The following is a 15,547-nucleotide window of genomic DNA, read 5'->3' as shown; positions in this document are numbered from 1 at the left end:
CTGTACAAGTAATGTACTTTATTTTCACTTTCATTTAAACCGATAAAATTAACTGAGACATGAGGTCACATTTTCATTTAAACTAAATTCAAAAATGCATTATTGATCCCAGATAAAAAGGCATGTTGTTGTATCTCAAGTATTTTTTTAGACTTCATGAAGAATCCTTCTTTGTTCCATAATCTTCAGATGTTCTGGAGTAGTTCCCAGAACAGAGCCAGCCTTCTTTATCAAAATATCTAGACTTGATAAGTCCCTGACTATGACCCTGCTCCCCCACTAAATGATGACAGAAGAGATTGCACTCTCCACAACAGACTTATTGAAAATATGCAGCAATGACATCAAATATACAATGGAACAATTCTGACAAGACATATTTACATATTATGCCAGTAGATTATGAAAATGATTCTCATCAGTTTGAAGTTACCTGTGAAAAAGGTCGTCTAAAATGTGTTCATCACTTTAAATGCATTGTCATTGATCTCACCCTTGATGTTTCACTTCCCTGTATGTTAAGTATAGGCAAATGTAGATGTTTTATGTTAAAAAATATTAACTTAATACTAATGTCTCCCACTTTAAGATATTTAACTGAAAATATTTCTCTCTTGTCAATAATAATTGTTCTGCTCCTATAACATCCCCAGGCTCCATTGTCTCATCTGTCAAAGATGTGAATTGAGATGTGAAGTGAGTTTTTCAAGTGTTTTAATTACTTAAAATCACCAATAAATTCTAGGCAGAAAAAAATCATTTAGGTATTTTTTTATTTAAATAAACACTTCTGACTAAAACGCCAGAATCAACACACCATATAAACACACAAAACCAGCAGAAAAACACTCATAAAAAATAATAATCCATGACAGCAACAGCAAATTATGATACATCTTTACATTCAAACACTTATGGAGAGTTATAATATTTTCTGGTAATTATTATTTTGCACCCACTCACCTACCCACACATGCACACACACACGCACACACAATACCCTCATTTTTGTGCACACACGCAAACACTTTCACACACGTAAAGCCACAGGTTTACCCCTTTGAAGTCAGTCAGTGTGTATGATTGAGATAACCATTGTGCTACATGTGGACAACTTGGACATACTTGGAATAAATAACAACTAACATCAGGTTACAAAATCATTATTCAGTCAGTATAGATCCAATCTTTGGACATTTTTGTATTTGTTGAGCTCCAAAATGTTTTTCAAGATTTATAAAAATAGATTTCTTATTACAGCAGTGTTGCGGACTTGTATTTCAGGTGCTGCATCTTTCGAATTTCGTATGTTTTGGACCATTTTGCTGATGTCGGTTTTACCTTTCTAAAATCTTAAAAAGAAGAATTGTTTTATGTTTCACTGTGTATCAGTGCAGTGCTTTATAGCCAGGCAGCAATAACTGAACACAAGAGGCAGACAAAACACAAACTGTAATGGACCATTCACCTTTGCATTAAAACAATGGATGAATTGCTCCATTTACAGAGGCCTGTAGAAGTTGAACTAAATGATTCAAAACATGCAAAAACACTGAAATGGTCACAGGGAAAAGGATTTAACTTGTTGTATTTAAAATGCACCACACACAAAAGCTCACAGGCTTCTGTGTTGAACTCTGATTTCAGATAGCCAAACGACTTTACTCATAAACCTTCCCATGCCGACAATCAAAATCATGATGCAGTAGAGTAAGAGTCAGAGGATGTGTGTGGGTCCAGAGGAAGACATTCAGAAATAGTCTCTTCTCCGAGAATCATCGCTTATGAAAGAAGGGTTCAACTGGGCGGGGTAAATGCATGAGTGGCGTGAGCCCGGTAGACCTGTGAACGGATACAGGCCATTTCTCTCCAGGTCGGCGTTACGCAAAGCAGGCTGTGGGAAACAATACAGAAATACTTTAAATATTTGATCTTGTTGAAATGATCAACTGTACCAAAGAAGTACGGTTCTTCTGTGCCTAAAAAAAAAAAACCAAATAAAAGAAACTTAAGCGTTGACTATGCTGTTGTAGTAAACTTAAATCATCCACCACGTTCCCTAAGAGATGGGGTGAAAACATTGCCTATCAATATTGTTGACCTCCTTTTCAGGATTTTTTTGTATGTTAATCAGTCTGTATGATAATGATGTGTGTCTCTCTCTGTCATAGTTGAGTTAAAAACTGGAACTTTACTCATTTGAACATTTCTCCCTGTTTTCCTGAAATTTTATATTTTTTTCTAAGGTGCAGTGTTACATGTTCTTTTCAGCTTAGACTGCATTCCCATACTTCTTCTTGAACCTTGAAACCTTGGAGCTCCAGGAAAGGTTTTAATATTGTAAAATGAACATAAAAAAAATCTACTTACAGAATAGTAAATGTCAGTCATCTGCAGCAAGTTTTTTGTGCTGCCATTTTCCTGCATCTCTATGGTCTCCCTGCCCCACTCCATGGATATCCGATTATTTTTGGGAAAGTCTGCATACGGTGACATCTGCATGTCTCCACTCTTGAAGATGATTTTATTGATGTCATTTTTGCCTTTCCTGAAAGGTTGATATTTTTAAAATTAAAACTTACAGAAAACACCAATATTAGCCAAATAAAAGTAATGAAATCTAAATTAATTAAAATATATGTATTTAGATTTATATAAAAAATATACTTCTATACACACACACACACACACATATATATATATATATACTCTGACAAGGAGGGCCATCTTACTTGCGGCAAGTGACAATTAAAGCAATGATGAGGATGAGGAGAAGAGCGCCTCCTGCAGGTGCCACCACAACTGCAATCAGCTTATAAACTGTAGTGTTAAAATAAGAAAGAGATCGCAATTATCAAAAAATAATACTAATAACACATGAAAAAATTTGTTACAAACAGACTGAACATTATTGGTCAGCTAGATCTACTTACAATTGGCACAATTGAAGCCCCCAAATCCAAAAGTGCACCTGAAAAGCAGGAACAAAAACTACTTTAGAACTTTAAACGTTAAATTTTACTGGTTTGATAGTACAAATAAACAAAGTTTGACTCACGCGACACATGTGCCATTTTCCAGCTTGTATCCATCCCTGCATTCTGAAATAAGAGAAAATTGTCATTATTTTTAATCATTTAAACAAATCAAACTAAATATTCTGCTCTGCTTCTTCAAGTGAGCAATTTATTTATCTGTCACTATTCTGTAAAGAGGAAAAGAGCTTACCTAGGCAGGACAAGTCTTCTGGGTTGTGTTTGTAATATCCCTGTAGACACTGGCAGTAGGCCGTGCCACTGCTGTCAGTGCAGGTTGAGCGCTCAGCATCACACTGAGTCTTCTGAGCTTCACATAAGCTCTCCACTGGAATGCAATTAAGAGTCATTATGGATAATGAATTAAAAGTTTATGTCTAAATCATTTATATCTGTAATGGGGAGCATTGGAAGCAATGTTTTTCTAATTTAGATAATCTGTGATTCTCCACCAAGAGAGTGACCTGAATGCTATCTGTTGAGAATGGTAAATGCTTTTGAATAAACTCTGCCCCCTCTGCCCCTTGAATAAACTCTGCCCCCAAATCTCACAGTGGTGGCACTGTGAGATTTGATCAACTGCCCAAAGTAAACCTTCCAACACATCCCAGAACGAAAGAGAAGAAAATAAAGCTTATTGATCTTGATGATGGTGATGTTCATGCTAATCAACTCACTGTGGTAGGAGAGCTGATGCTGCAGGACCATTCTGCAATGGGTCAATGAGGAGCTGCAGTTGCTCAGAGACATCTGGATGCTGTTGTACACTTCAGTTGTCGTCACATCAGTGGAGATGGAAAACATGTTGACAGCCAAGATACGAACCCCACCCTGCTCCCTATGTGGAACAATCGCAGTGTTTTATTTGTTTCACTTTTTTTTTTCTTTTTTTTTTTTTTTGCAAATTAAAGTATTTTAAAATACGCATCATCAATAGAATATGTATATAAAAGTTGAAGTGTGCTGCAGACTTACTTGTTCCTTAGTGTTGAGCGACTATAACCTTGGAGGACTGACAGTGACACGTTGAGCTGAATGAGATACATTAAAAATCAACTATATGAAGATATAAGCAGTGATGATGCACGTTAAAGTGTATTGCAAAACTATGTATAGACTTGTATACTGTATTTACCTTAGTATTTTATATTTTGTCACACTACTTTTGCATTGCAGAGTGAGACTTACCAGCTGTATGATCTCTCTCTCATACATGGCGGGGTTTTTGATATGGTCGTGTCTGTTAAAACTGAAAGTTCCCAGAAATGTCTTTACTATAGAAGGAAAAAAGAAAAGCCTGCAGTGAGCAAGTTGGAAAAACTCTAACAAAACCATAAACTGGACTGATTTGTATTTCAGGATCACCTCTGGTGCACGTCCGTCCATCCTCAAGATGATAGCCGAGTGGACATTCACAGTTGAAGGAGCCATTTGAGTTTAAGCACTTGGAGCCAGTTGGGCAGGGGTTCTGCTTACACTCATCCATATCTGAACACAGTAGGTGCAAAAAAAAAAAAAAAACAACATAAGAGGAACTCTTTCTGACCTGTAAATATCAATCATGTTCTTTGTACTCTGCAAATTTGTTTTGATTGTGTAAACATGACATCACCTTGGTTGCAGGTGGGTCCAGTCCAGGCCTTCTGACACTGACAGATGAACTCTGGTCCCTTATAGCTCACACACATTCCTCCGTTCATGCAAGGGTTCGACACACAGGGATTTCCTGGCAGACAGGGAGGTAAAAAAGTATAGTGTCATCAAAACATTCTTTTCTTTTCTTACACCATTTTTTTTTCTGCTATAAAGCAGCGTGCAGCATAACTATCTATGTACACAAAGTATGCCAGTCCTATTTTTAGGATGTTTCTTCTAAAATGCATTTATAATAAATGAAATGTAGCAGATTTCTAATTCTTCTTTTCAGATGTAATAGGTCTGCTGTAGCAGTTAGGATTTTGACCACATTACACCACTGAGACTTCATCGGAAAAGGTCCTGCATGGGACAGTTCTTTGTAGCGATGTATCAGAATCTTCAGTGTTGGATTTACAAGATCTTAGGTCTATGATCTTACTAGATCATAGACCAGCTATCTTAGGCAGATAATATAAACAAACCTGCCTTGCCTTTTTTATACTCTCAAGTAAGAGAACTGTTGGAACCAAGAAGAAAATTCACAGCAGCATAATCTTCACTAAAACTTAGTACTTAAGCGCATAGCTTCTACACACAACTCAAAACATTGTCTCTAACAATCAGAAACATGTTTTTGATAGTTGCAGTTCTGAGATATTTATGTTTGGGGTTCTTGTTTTGAACCCTTAAATGTTTTTTGGGGGGGTTTTATCCTCAGGAATACAGACAATTCACAAGCTGTAGACAAGAGGCCTGTCAACCACCAGCACTTCACATCATTTGATACATTTAAGGGAGGATGAGAAAAATATTGAGGTCATGTGACCTTATGCAGGCATTCAAAAATAAACTCAAAGATTTATATAAAGTTCAAAATGGTGTACTTCTAGAACAAAGACATATATTGTGAAGTAAGACTGCTTATTTCTAATTTTAGCCTGAAAAAAAAATTGAATATGGTAATTAAATAATTTTCCAAAATATCTATATGTATATGTGTCTGTAATTTCTAAAAAAAAATATTAAAAATAAAGGCTAACAAAATATTTTCATAAAAGTAAAAGTTTTAGATATTTAAAGTTGATTGGTTTAATTTTTAAGTTTGTTTTTTTTTTTTACTGTAAGAGATTTTAGTTAAAAAGCTTTGATTTGATTTAAGAACGCAGTGTTTATATTTATGGGTGTTTTTTATAACACCTTGCATAAGTTGTGATTATTTTATGGATAAGTGCAATGTGTACTGTCCAATATTTAGAAGGAATACACAAAAAAAATAAAATTAAGTACTCCTTAGTCCTTCCCCTACATGTTTAAAATGTAAGGCAAACTGGCTGCAATATGAACCTTCACCACAGGACGTCGCTAAAAACCTTCAAAGATGAACCTGAATTCATTTATGAAAAAATAGATTACTTTAACCTTAGGAGTTAAAATCAGCAGTTACTCATATCTGAAAATAAAACAACTTTGCTTGTTCTATGAAATCCATGATTTTTTTTTTCTAGTCATTTTGTCATGCATTTACAATATCTGTCATCTATCAAACTCAAATGCATGCTGATTATTTTTAAGGAATATTTTACCTATAATCAGGTTTTTTTTTTTACAATTGCAAAAAAATCCAAGCTTTTCAGTTGTTTTAAAAAATACATATATGAAACATATGCACTTTTAATGTTACCCTCTATGACATACAAGACCTGATTTTTCTTTCAGTCAGTGAGGATAAGAACATGCTGTGCAAATGTCACATCAGGGAACCTAATAACATTTAATGTGAGTGTGAATTAGGTCTGTAACTCACTTTGTGGCAGTTTGGCAGTTTGGACTGCAGTGGGCACCGTCGTCACTTCCAGCTCTGTGGCTCCTCCATCCGTCTGTTTCTTGGTGGTGTGTACAGCCTCTGTAGTCCTGGTAGGAGTGCTGTGACTGTTGATGCTTTTGCTGTACTGAATTTCCATTGTGGTGAGTCTTTGGGTCCCTGTGCTTGTTTCTGCCTGTGTGGTTGCTGCTTTTGTAGGAATGACCATCTTTGTTGAAGGCCTCTGTGTTTGGACTGCTGGGATTGCTGCAGAGGTCTGCAGGGTCGGGGTGGGGGCTGTGGAGGAAGGTGAAGTGGATGGGACAGTGGTCTCTGGTATGGATTCTGTAGTATAACTACTAGAGCTGCTGCTCAGCATTGCTGCTGATGTTGCTGGTAGGGAAGGAACAGTAGAGGCCATGCTGGTGGTGGTAAAAGCAGTTGACTTAAAGGTGTTTTCTTTTGTTGTCTGTGCTCTGTTAAAATGAAGAGAAAATTGATTAAATCTCAAAGTAGTTTTGTTTCTGAATTAACTCAATTTTAAATACGTGCCCTATCTTGCAAAAAATATTTATAGCACTTAATCTTTTCTTCACTGATGTGCTCTAAGAAACCTCTGAGGCCTTCATAGACCAGCTATCATTATACAGAGATTAAATGTGACACAGTTGGACTCCTTTTACATATTAGATTATTTTTTGAATGTAACTGAGAGGCCTGAATACAAACTAACACGTTTTAAAATATTTTTTTACATCTGAAATAATGTGTACACCATGCATATTTTCCTTCCACTTTGCTATTATCCACTGCTTTTTTTCTACCACCAGCAGGGGGCGCAAAGGCTAACTGAAATTGATTCGTTTCTGTGAGAACCAAATGGTAAAAAATATATATATATTTTTACCTCTCGGTGGCAGTGACTGGTGTAGGAGTGAGGAAGACCCCGGTAACTGTTCTTGGCATGTTTGTCTGAGACACTTCCATTTCAGATGAACTGCTGATTGTTGAGGGTACTGCAGTCAAACCTGAACCCACACTATCCTCACTGGTTTGGGGAGAAAGCCCTTCTGTGCCCTCCTGGTTCTGAGTGTTGGGGCTCTGGGCTCCAGTGGTCATCTCTGTGGACAATCCAACACTGCTGTCAGAATCCTGATCTGTCCCAGAGGCATTTACTGGACCCTCTGAGTGTGAAGTGAAAGGAGGAGTGGAGGAAAAAGGTGTGTCTGACTGATCAGTGCTGGGCTCCGTTACCCTGAGAGGTGGAGTTGAGTTAGATATCTCCTGAGATGTTAAAGAAATCTGATGCTTTGTGACATTAGGTTGTCCGGTTAAACCTGGGGTTCCGCTGGCTGTTGCTGGACCATTAGTTTCAGAAAAACTCCCAGTCACTCTCTGTTCTGTAGTTTCTCTCCCATCAGTCCTTGTAGACGGGGCGCTTTGAGTATAACCCTCGGTTTCCACAGGCCTTGGAGGGACACCCCAGGTGGACGGAGGCTGACGGGAGCTTAAGTCCTCCGTAAATGCCGATGAGGTGCTGTTGTTAGAGGAGGTAACAGAGAGCAGGGTTCTTTCCCCGGCACGGCTTACAGTTGTTGTGTAGGTTCTAGCGGTGAGTGTGCCAGTGTGCGACACAAAAGAAGTAGCGTCCCCCAAACGGAGCGTCGTATCCGGACTGTCCTGGGACATGGTTTCATCCTCAGGAGGCAGCCAGGATTTATCCTCCGTGGATACAGAGTGGGAGATTACTGGCATCTGGTTTGTGTTAGTAAAGCCACTGCTACTACTGACAATGCTACTGCTAATAGTACTACTGCTGCTAATGTTACTACTACCACTACTACTACTGCTGCTGCTGCTACTACGACTACTAGTATTACTACTACCACTACTAGTACTACTACTACTGCTGCTGCTGCTATTACCACTACTAGTACTACTACTACCACTACTAGTACTACTAAGACCACTACTAGTACTACTACTACTGCTGCTGCTGCTGCTATTACCACTACTAGTACTACTACTACCACTACTAGTACTACTAAGACCACTACTAGTACTACTACTACTGCTGCTGCTGCTATTACCACTACTAATACTACTACTACCACTACTAGTACTACTGCTGCTCTTGCTGCTGCTGCTACTACTGAACTCAGTGGTGGCTATAAAGGAGGAGGTAAGTGGCTTTGTGGACAGATTTGTGGCCTCAGAAAACCTGCTGCTTGTTTCTGTGAAGGCTTCTGTCTGCTCCGTATCTGCAAATATATATATATAAAAAAAGCAAAAACCAAAGATTAATTTTCTCATTGTGTGCTTTCTGAAACAATACAACATGAACTCGTAAAGACTAAGCTGCACCAGGTTTGATAATCTGAGTAATTTATTCATTATCTGAAGGAAAATGTGTTGGGTTTTTTCTTAATTAGGTAAGCGCTTTCCGTACTCTGTCAAGTAGCCAAATAAAGTTAATAAACCACAGCTAAATGTCCTACGCTGGCTGGCTACATGGATATTGAATGAATGAATGATTTAATCAATGGATGAATCGATGGTTGGTCAAATAGATTGGTATTAATAATTTTTAAAAAATGGTTAAAATGAAGCAACTTATACCCAGATCTATTTTTATTAAATTGTCACGTAAACGTAATATTTTTCATAATACATTTTTCTTTATTCTTTTTTTAACATTGCCAGTCAAGTTTCTAAAATACATAAACTAACTCCAGTTTTTTCAAAGAAACCTGAATTAAACTAAAATGAATTCATAGAAACGCTGTCATGATTTCATAAAATCCTTGAAATTTTGGTATTGCAACCATTTAATGGTGCCCAATAGAGGGCGCTCACCAGAAAGGCTACAACCTGTGTAGGGTGCAGACAGTAAGAAGATGCTGTCAGGGTGAGCAAAACTTTTTGTATGGGCAGTAAATTTTGGGTGGAGAACAACTGGCAGCCAGTTTGTCTACTCCTAACAATGGCTTTAAGTCCTAAATATGGAAATGACTGTCTCTGCTGGGAATCTGCCATTTCCTTCCTAAAGCTGAGTGAGCACAGGGCGATTGGCAGAAACCGGCAAAGCATGGATCTAGGCGTGTTTTCATTCTTCAAATGTCTCTTTTAGGCTGGTTAAAATGGTTTGGTCACATATAAACTCCCTGAACACAACCAGAAACGAAAAGAATGTGACGACAGAGACGGCATTGCCGATTTGGGAACATTTTTGTGGCGTTTTGAAGTTGACAGCTGAGAATCAAGGGCGGCATGAAGAGGAATGGTATGCAGCAAAGGTCTCCACCTAAAAAACATTGTTCCATGTTCTATTTAAATTACATGACTCTTAGTATTACCCTCATAGCATACTCTGACATTATGGTGTTGACATTCTGTTTATTCATTACTTTGTTTGTTCAGAATAAAAGATGACCTGTAAATTGGATTTTGGTTAGAGATGTAATTTTCTCTAGCTAAAATAATACAGTAAATATGGAACCTTAACAACTCCTATGGCCTATGTGTCAATTAGCATTTTATTTATCTGTTCTGACGTTTACCAACTCCTTTACATTGACCGCCAAATGCGCCACAATTATTAGCACCCCTGTTAAAGATGTGTAGCAACCCTCAAAATAAATGAATCTTTTATTGCTGCATCATATTCCCACCTTTACTTTTACTATGATTAGTAAAAGTTCCTGTAAAAATTCCTATAAAATAAATACATTTTTATTTGTGTTAGGATTTACCTCCATAAATTGGCTGCAAATAGCTACTTGCCTAAAATCACTTTGAGATAATATTTGTTGTACATTTGTGCTATATAAATAAACTGAACTAACCAAAGAAGGCGAAATGGTTGGAAAGGGTCACTTAAGAAAACTGCATCAAATTCTTGAGTATGAGATTGTGCTACTGCAATAAAAGATTAATCTAATACAGGCTTTCCCAATATATCTACTCCTGGGGGTAACAACTAAATACAGTTAGTGGTCTGGTGTGAATGAGATTTCTTCCTCTGCTTATCTCTCTGGTCTTGTGTGGTCTGACAGCCTTTTATCTGGCCTCTCTCCAGGACTGAGAAAAGGGGTTAGTGATGGTGCCACAAACGGCTCCCATACAAAACTCATATAAAAGGTGGATTCAGCAGCAGAACTGCCTGTTTGGTGGGAAAAAGGGGTCATCAGACTGTTTTTCCCTCTTAGTTCCTCTGCATGTGTCACTCTCAATATTTTTTATTTTTTTTTTGTCTCTCTCTGGATCCATTCTGGGAAACAAAACTAAGACTGGAACGTAGTGCTGGCAGAAGGTGATGGACACTCCCAGATCACTCTGCTGTTTATCTCTTAGCTGTTAACACAGTTGTCAGTGTTGTGTCTTCACATCTGATATGCTTCAGAAACCGTTCTCTCTGGTTTAGTATGTCCATCTTCCTTAGTGGCATATTATTAAAAATGCTGTGACTAAACAAGTTAATCTAAATTGTGCATATGTTTTGTTGCCAGGTGGTTTAGCTGTGACCAGAAAGCTGCAAATGTTGATGGTTAGCTGCAATATGACCATGACCTTGAGGCTCTGTGTTAGTCATTTCAACCTTCTTCTTCCTTGCAGCATCCATGCCTTCAAGCGCAGCTCAGAGTGAGGGCATTGGTGTTATGAAACGTTCTGGGACGGCTCCCACTTGGCCTGAGTGTAACTGCATGAATCAAAGAGGGTGTTGGAGGGAATGTCCGAAATATCTCGCCAAACCCACACAGGCCAAATAAAACTAGAAACACATCATACTAATTACCCAGCATCAAAGAACATAAATAATAATAAAAAATGCTGCAAAAAGACATCAATGCATTTAGCATATTAAGAAATATTAGCTAAAATAAAATACAACATTAAATAAGAAAGGCATCCAGATTTCAGCACTATTTTTGCTGAATTCCGGATGCTGCGCTGGACAATATTAGGAATTCTTGCAATTTTTAATATAGATATGAGGTTTATTTTAAGCCACATTTCCCTGACTCTTCTCTGGATTTTAATTTTCATTATCTTTATTCCCTTATTGCTACAAAACTTTATCATTAGGTGTGGACGTCAAGAACAAGCATAGTCCATACACTTGGACATGCAGCATGAACTTATGGCTCTTGAAATACAATACACCTAGTATTATGGTAATGCTGTCTTTGTGATTAGGATATTGTTTACATTCACTTTGCAAAAGTAGTTGCATTTTAATACTGTATATTATACAGTTCTAGTTATCTTGTTTTCTAGTTATAAATACAGAAAATCCTTGAGAGGACAGCTGGTTTTATGTAACCTGGGACATATTTAAAGCTGAAACCAGATATTAATAACAAGATCTATAGCAAAGTCATTTTTGACAATGTCTATTCTTAAATGAGACTAAACTTGACCTGTTTTATGTTAGGATTGCCAAACTTATTTTTATTTAGAGAATAATGAGAGAAATATATTTTTGGGAGATTTTTTAAACTTTACTCAATGTCAGAAGTTTATAGACATCTTAACCTTTTAAAACTAAAGACTTGGATCAACTATTTTGTGTACCCTTGCACATGCTGCAAACAATAATTTGCTGGATGTTTGGTCTATTCCTCCTGGCAAAAATTGTCAGGTTGTAGGCTGCCTCACTCACATATTTGTTTAGCTCTACTCAGAACTTTTCTAAAAAAATTAAAAAAACTTTCTAAAGAAACAAGGCCCTCGTCAAAAAACTAAAAGTTTTTTGCTGTTATGCTTTTGGTTACTACCCATTTGTGAGACCCATTCATGCTCAGACTTTAACTGTCTGGTTGATATCTTGAGATGTGGCTTTGATATTGATCCATAAACTGTCCTTTCTTGTGTTGACCATGTCCAAACACTTCAGTTCTACTTGAACCAGGCCACCACACAGGTCTTCCTCACTGAGAGGACTTTCACTCAGCTACAGTCTTTAAACACCTTCTTTAGGTCTTTTATGCAATTCGTGCTGAACAAGATTTGTTTCCACGACACATAACCTGTCTCTTGAATGGTAAGATGGTTGGACATTACACTTGCATATAAGATCTAGAACAGATAAAATTGGTTCCTTCAGAGTCGTGGAGGTTCACAAATTCCTCCTGATATCTTGGCCGATTTCTTTTGATTTTCCAGTGATGTCACACAGGAAGCAGAGTGTTTGAAGCGTGCCTTCATTTAACTAAAATGTTTTGAATCAATTCACCAAAAGCGAACAAAGCCTTGATAACTGGCTTTCCAATATTGCATTAAGGCATAATAACCTCTCTTGAATTAAAGATATTAGTAGAAAGTTTTGTAAAAAGTAGAAGGATCTGAGACAATATCCCATATTTGTTTTACTAGTCTGAAAACTAACTGTGTGCTAGATGATAAAATAAAATGCCTGGTTTGTATGCAGGAAATTTGTCGCCAATTCCTTCAAAAGCAAAAATAAATATATTTGTAAAAATGACTACATCTTCTGCATGTATAAAAGCAAAAACTCTTCATGAATATGTTCTTCTTGTATGAGTCTCGTCTCTGCCAATTGACACAGTTCATAGACTGCAGGAAATTAGAGTGTGCTGCCCAGAGTGGAGTCATCTGAGGATGCTGCTCCGCATACTCATGATGTCATAATTGAGTTTCAGCTCTGTCTGCATTTTCTTTATATTGGAAGAACTTCATCAAGTTCACTTACGATAGCTGAAAGGGCCAACTTTCATAAACTGTCCTGGTTTATGAAAGATACTGTATTACTTAATATACTGTATACTGTATTAGTTAAAGGAAAAACAAACTTACTGCTTTTAGCTAATAATAGGGCTCAACAGTATTCATACATTTTACTTCAAAACATCTAATCAATATTTCTGAGTGCATTGGCAAAATATAATAGCATTCATTCATATATGTAATATATGTTACATGTAGTTTTGGGGTAACAGGATATTCCTCTGAGTGACTTCTTTCAGTTCATGTTGGTACCGAAGCTAAGTTATAAGTAAATGTCCACTTAACTAAGACCCTCAGCTTGATAGCATGTTTGACTTCAGATTTGCTGCTACATTTAATTGGGAATGTAAAAACTTAAATCTTTTTCATTTATTTAACAATCTACATACTGACACATCAGGCACATCATTCTTTTGGACGCTACATGCAATTATAACACCAGGTGACTGAGCAAATATCTTTAGTTAAATTCTAACCACATTTTTTTTGTTAAATTTCTTAGTAAAACAATGTGGCTACCTCACACATTACTTACCAATAGATTTACAAGCTATATGAAAAAAATGGCGACAAAATATTTTATACCACTTCTAAAAGTTTAATTTAGTGTGAGACGTGAAAAAACAATATTAGGAGCAAATTGAGGACTGCTTCATCAGTTAAGACATAAAATCATGTGTAACAAAAAAAATTGTTTTCTGTTTCTTTGTGGACAACACAAAGAACTGGATCCAGCTTAGACTAATGCTATCATTATTCATTACTTACGGTTTTGGTTCTGTTTTCTACATAAAAGACAGCTTTAAATTTAATTTCATTGGGAATTTAAAAATCCTCTTTCAAAAACAGCCTTGGGACAAAAAAAATATATACAATGGTTCCGTTTGTAATATTTAGGTCTGCAACAACCTCATTGTTACAACAGGATAACTACCATTTGTCACGTGTTTAGAGTGGCTCAGTCTGGAAGCAACAGGGTCCCATGCTGCATCCTGAAGCTATTGATCACTTTTACATCATAAATTAAAAACTACATAAGAAAATATAGTTTAACACTTTGCATGATAAACTTTCTATTATCTCCCGGACTCTCGTTCTGTGATCTTACCGAGGTGCCCAGCGGTAGCAGCGTCGGTTCCAGCCGTGTGTGTGAGCAGGAGGTCTCTCTGTGATGGTGATAAACTCTCGCTGGAATATGAAGTTGAAGTTTCACCGCTTTCGGTGTTGCTGGGTTCATCTGTGCCCGCAGAATAATACAACCCGTCCGTTACCGAATTCGTGCTGTTGTAGCCGGGGGTCCCTGCCCAGAGGGGCCCCGGCAGACCCAGACCCAGCACCGACAAAGAGCAGAGGAGGATTTGATTCAAAAACCACGTTTCCATGACTTTTTTTGTAAGACCCCCGAAGTAGCGGCCACAGATCGATTCCGCAAACACGAGTGGATGCCCGGGAGTCCTCCGCCGGGGACACCATGGGACGAGCGCTCCTGTTCTTGGAGCAAGTTTAGATGGGAAATGTATGACTCCTGCTGGAGGTCCGGAGGAGATCCGTAGTTCTGCTGGCGGGGAGCGGAAGATAACAGAGCCGAAGCTGCCGCCTGTTATCACGGCGGAGGAGCCCGGGCTCCTCCTCCTCCTCTTCCTCCACATACACACCAACAGATTCAAGTCCGACTACTGAGCTGCCTGCAGGTGTCAGAAGTAATACCCTCGAATGATTCCTAATAAGTGATGAAAGTGAGTGGTTTAGGATTACACTTTAGAGTTTAACAGTGTTTGAATAGTTATATTGAAGACAAAATGTGAAAAAAATGAAAGCATCGTGAGAAAATGAAAGAATCCTGAGTCCATGACATCTGAAGTGAGGTTCTATAAAGACATTATAAACTGTGAATATCTTACTAACATAGTCACCTTGGCATCCTCTTTTAGCACAAAACCAGAGCCTCATACCCAAAGTATTTTTTATTTCTTTCATGAATGTTTAAAAAGACTTTGAATTTCCCATGACAGCCATTTGTGGGTGTCTACTCACTTGAACGCACAAAGTGCTGCCTATTTACCCAAAGCTCCATGATGCATCATTTCATGAGTAATAAGGCTAAAATAAAAACAAGTATTCATAAAGAAAAAAATAATAATTTTGGGATTTACTTAGTGTTATAAATTTCTATTTTATTTGATTTAAAAACACTATGGCTGGACACAGGCCTATATAAGGTCTTACTAGTTAAATGGTCAAAACTATAGGTGGTGTAAAAAGATTTCCAAATAACACTATAATAACACTACACTCTTGGTTGGAACAGTACGGCTCTATTAAACAA

At 37.5% G+C, this 15,547-nt stretch overlaps 2 protein-coding genes across 2 annotated transcripts; both read right to left on the bottom strand.

The window, feature by feature from the left end:
• Positions 1–756: 756 nt before the first annotated feature.
• Positions 757–8,376, bottom strand: heg1 (heart development protein with EGF-like domains 1). The gene is made up of 13 exons (XM_044130841.1): positions 7,382–8,376; positions 6,478–6,950; positions 4,648–4,761; positions 4,401–4,523; positions 4,224–4,309; positions 4,011–4,066; positions 3,713–3,873; positions 3,229–3,363; positions 3,059–3,101; positions 2,934–2,971; positions 2,733–2,820; positions 2,371–2,548; positions 757–1,894 (listed from the first exon to the last, which is right to left on the bottom strand). The coding sequence occupies exons 1-13, from the start codon at positions 8,227–8,229 to the stop codon at positions 1,751–1,753; spliced, it is 2,487 nt and encodes an 828-aa protein (XP_043986776.1). The 5' UTR covers positions 8,230–8,376; the 3' UTR covers positions 757–1,750.
• LOC122840335 (uncharacterized protein DDB_G0271670-like) lies at positions 8,318–14,870 on the bottom strand. Its single transcript, XM_044132643.1, has 4 exons — positions 14,330–14,870; positions 8,484–8,735; positions 8,421–8,431; positions 8,318–8,332 (listed from the first exon to the last, which is right to left on the bottom strand). The coding sequence occupies exons 1-4, from the start codon at positions 14,868–14,870 to the stop codon at positions 8,318–8,320; spliced, it is 819 nt and encodes a 272-aa protein (XP_043988578.1).
• Between the last annotated feature and the right edge of the window lie 677 nt (positions 14,871–15,547).

The sequence above is a fragment of the Gambusia affinis genome, linkage group LG11 (genome assembly GCF_019740435.1).
Source record: "Gambusia affinis linkage group LG11, SWU_Gaff_1.0, whole genome shotgun sequence".
NCBI classification, from domain to species: Eukaryota; Metazoa; Chordata; class Actinopteri; order Cyprinodontiformes; family Poeciliidae; genus Gambusia; species Gambusia affinis.
Note: the sequence above shows the minus strand (reverse complement) of the source record. Positions and strands in the feature narration are given on the sequence as shown.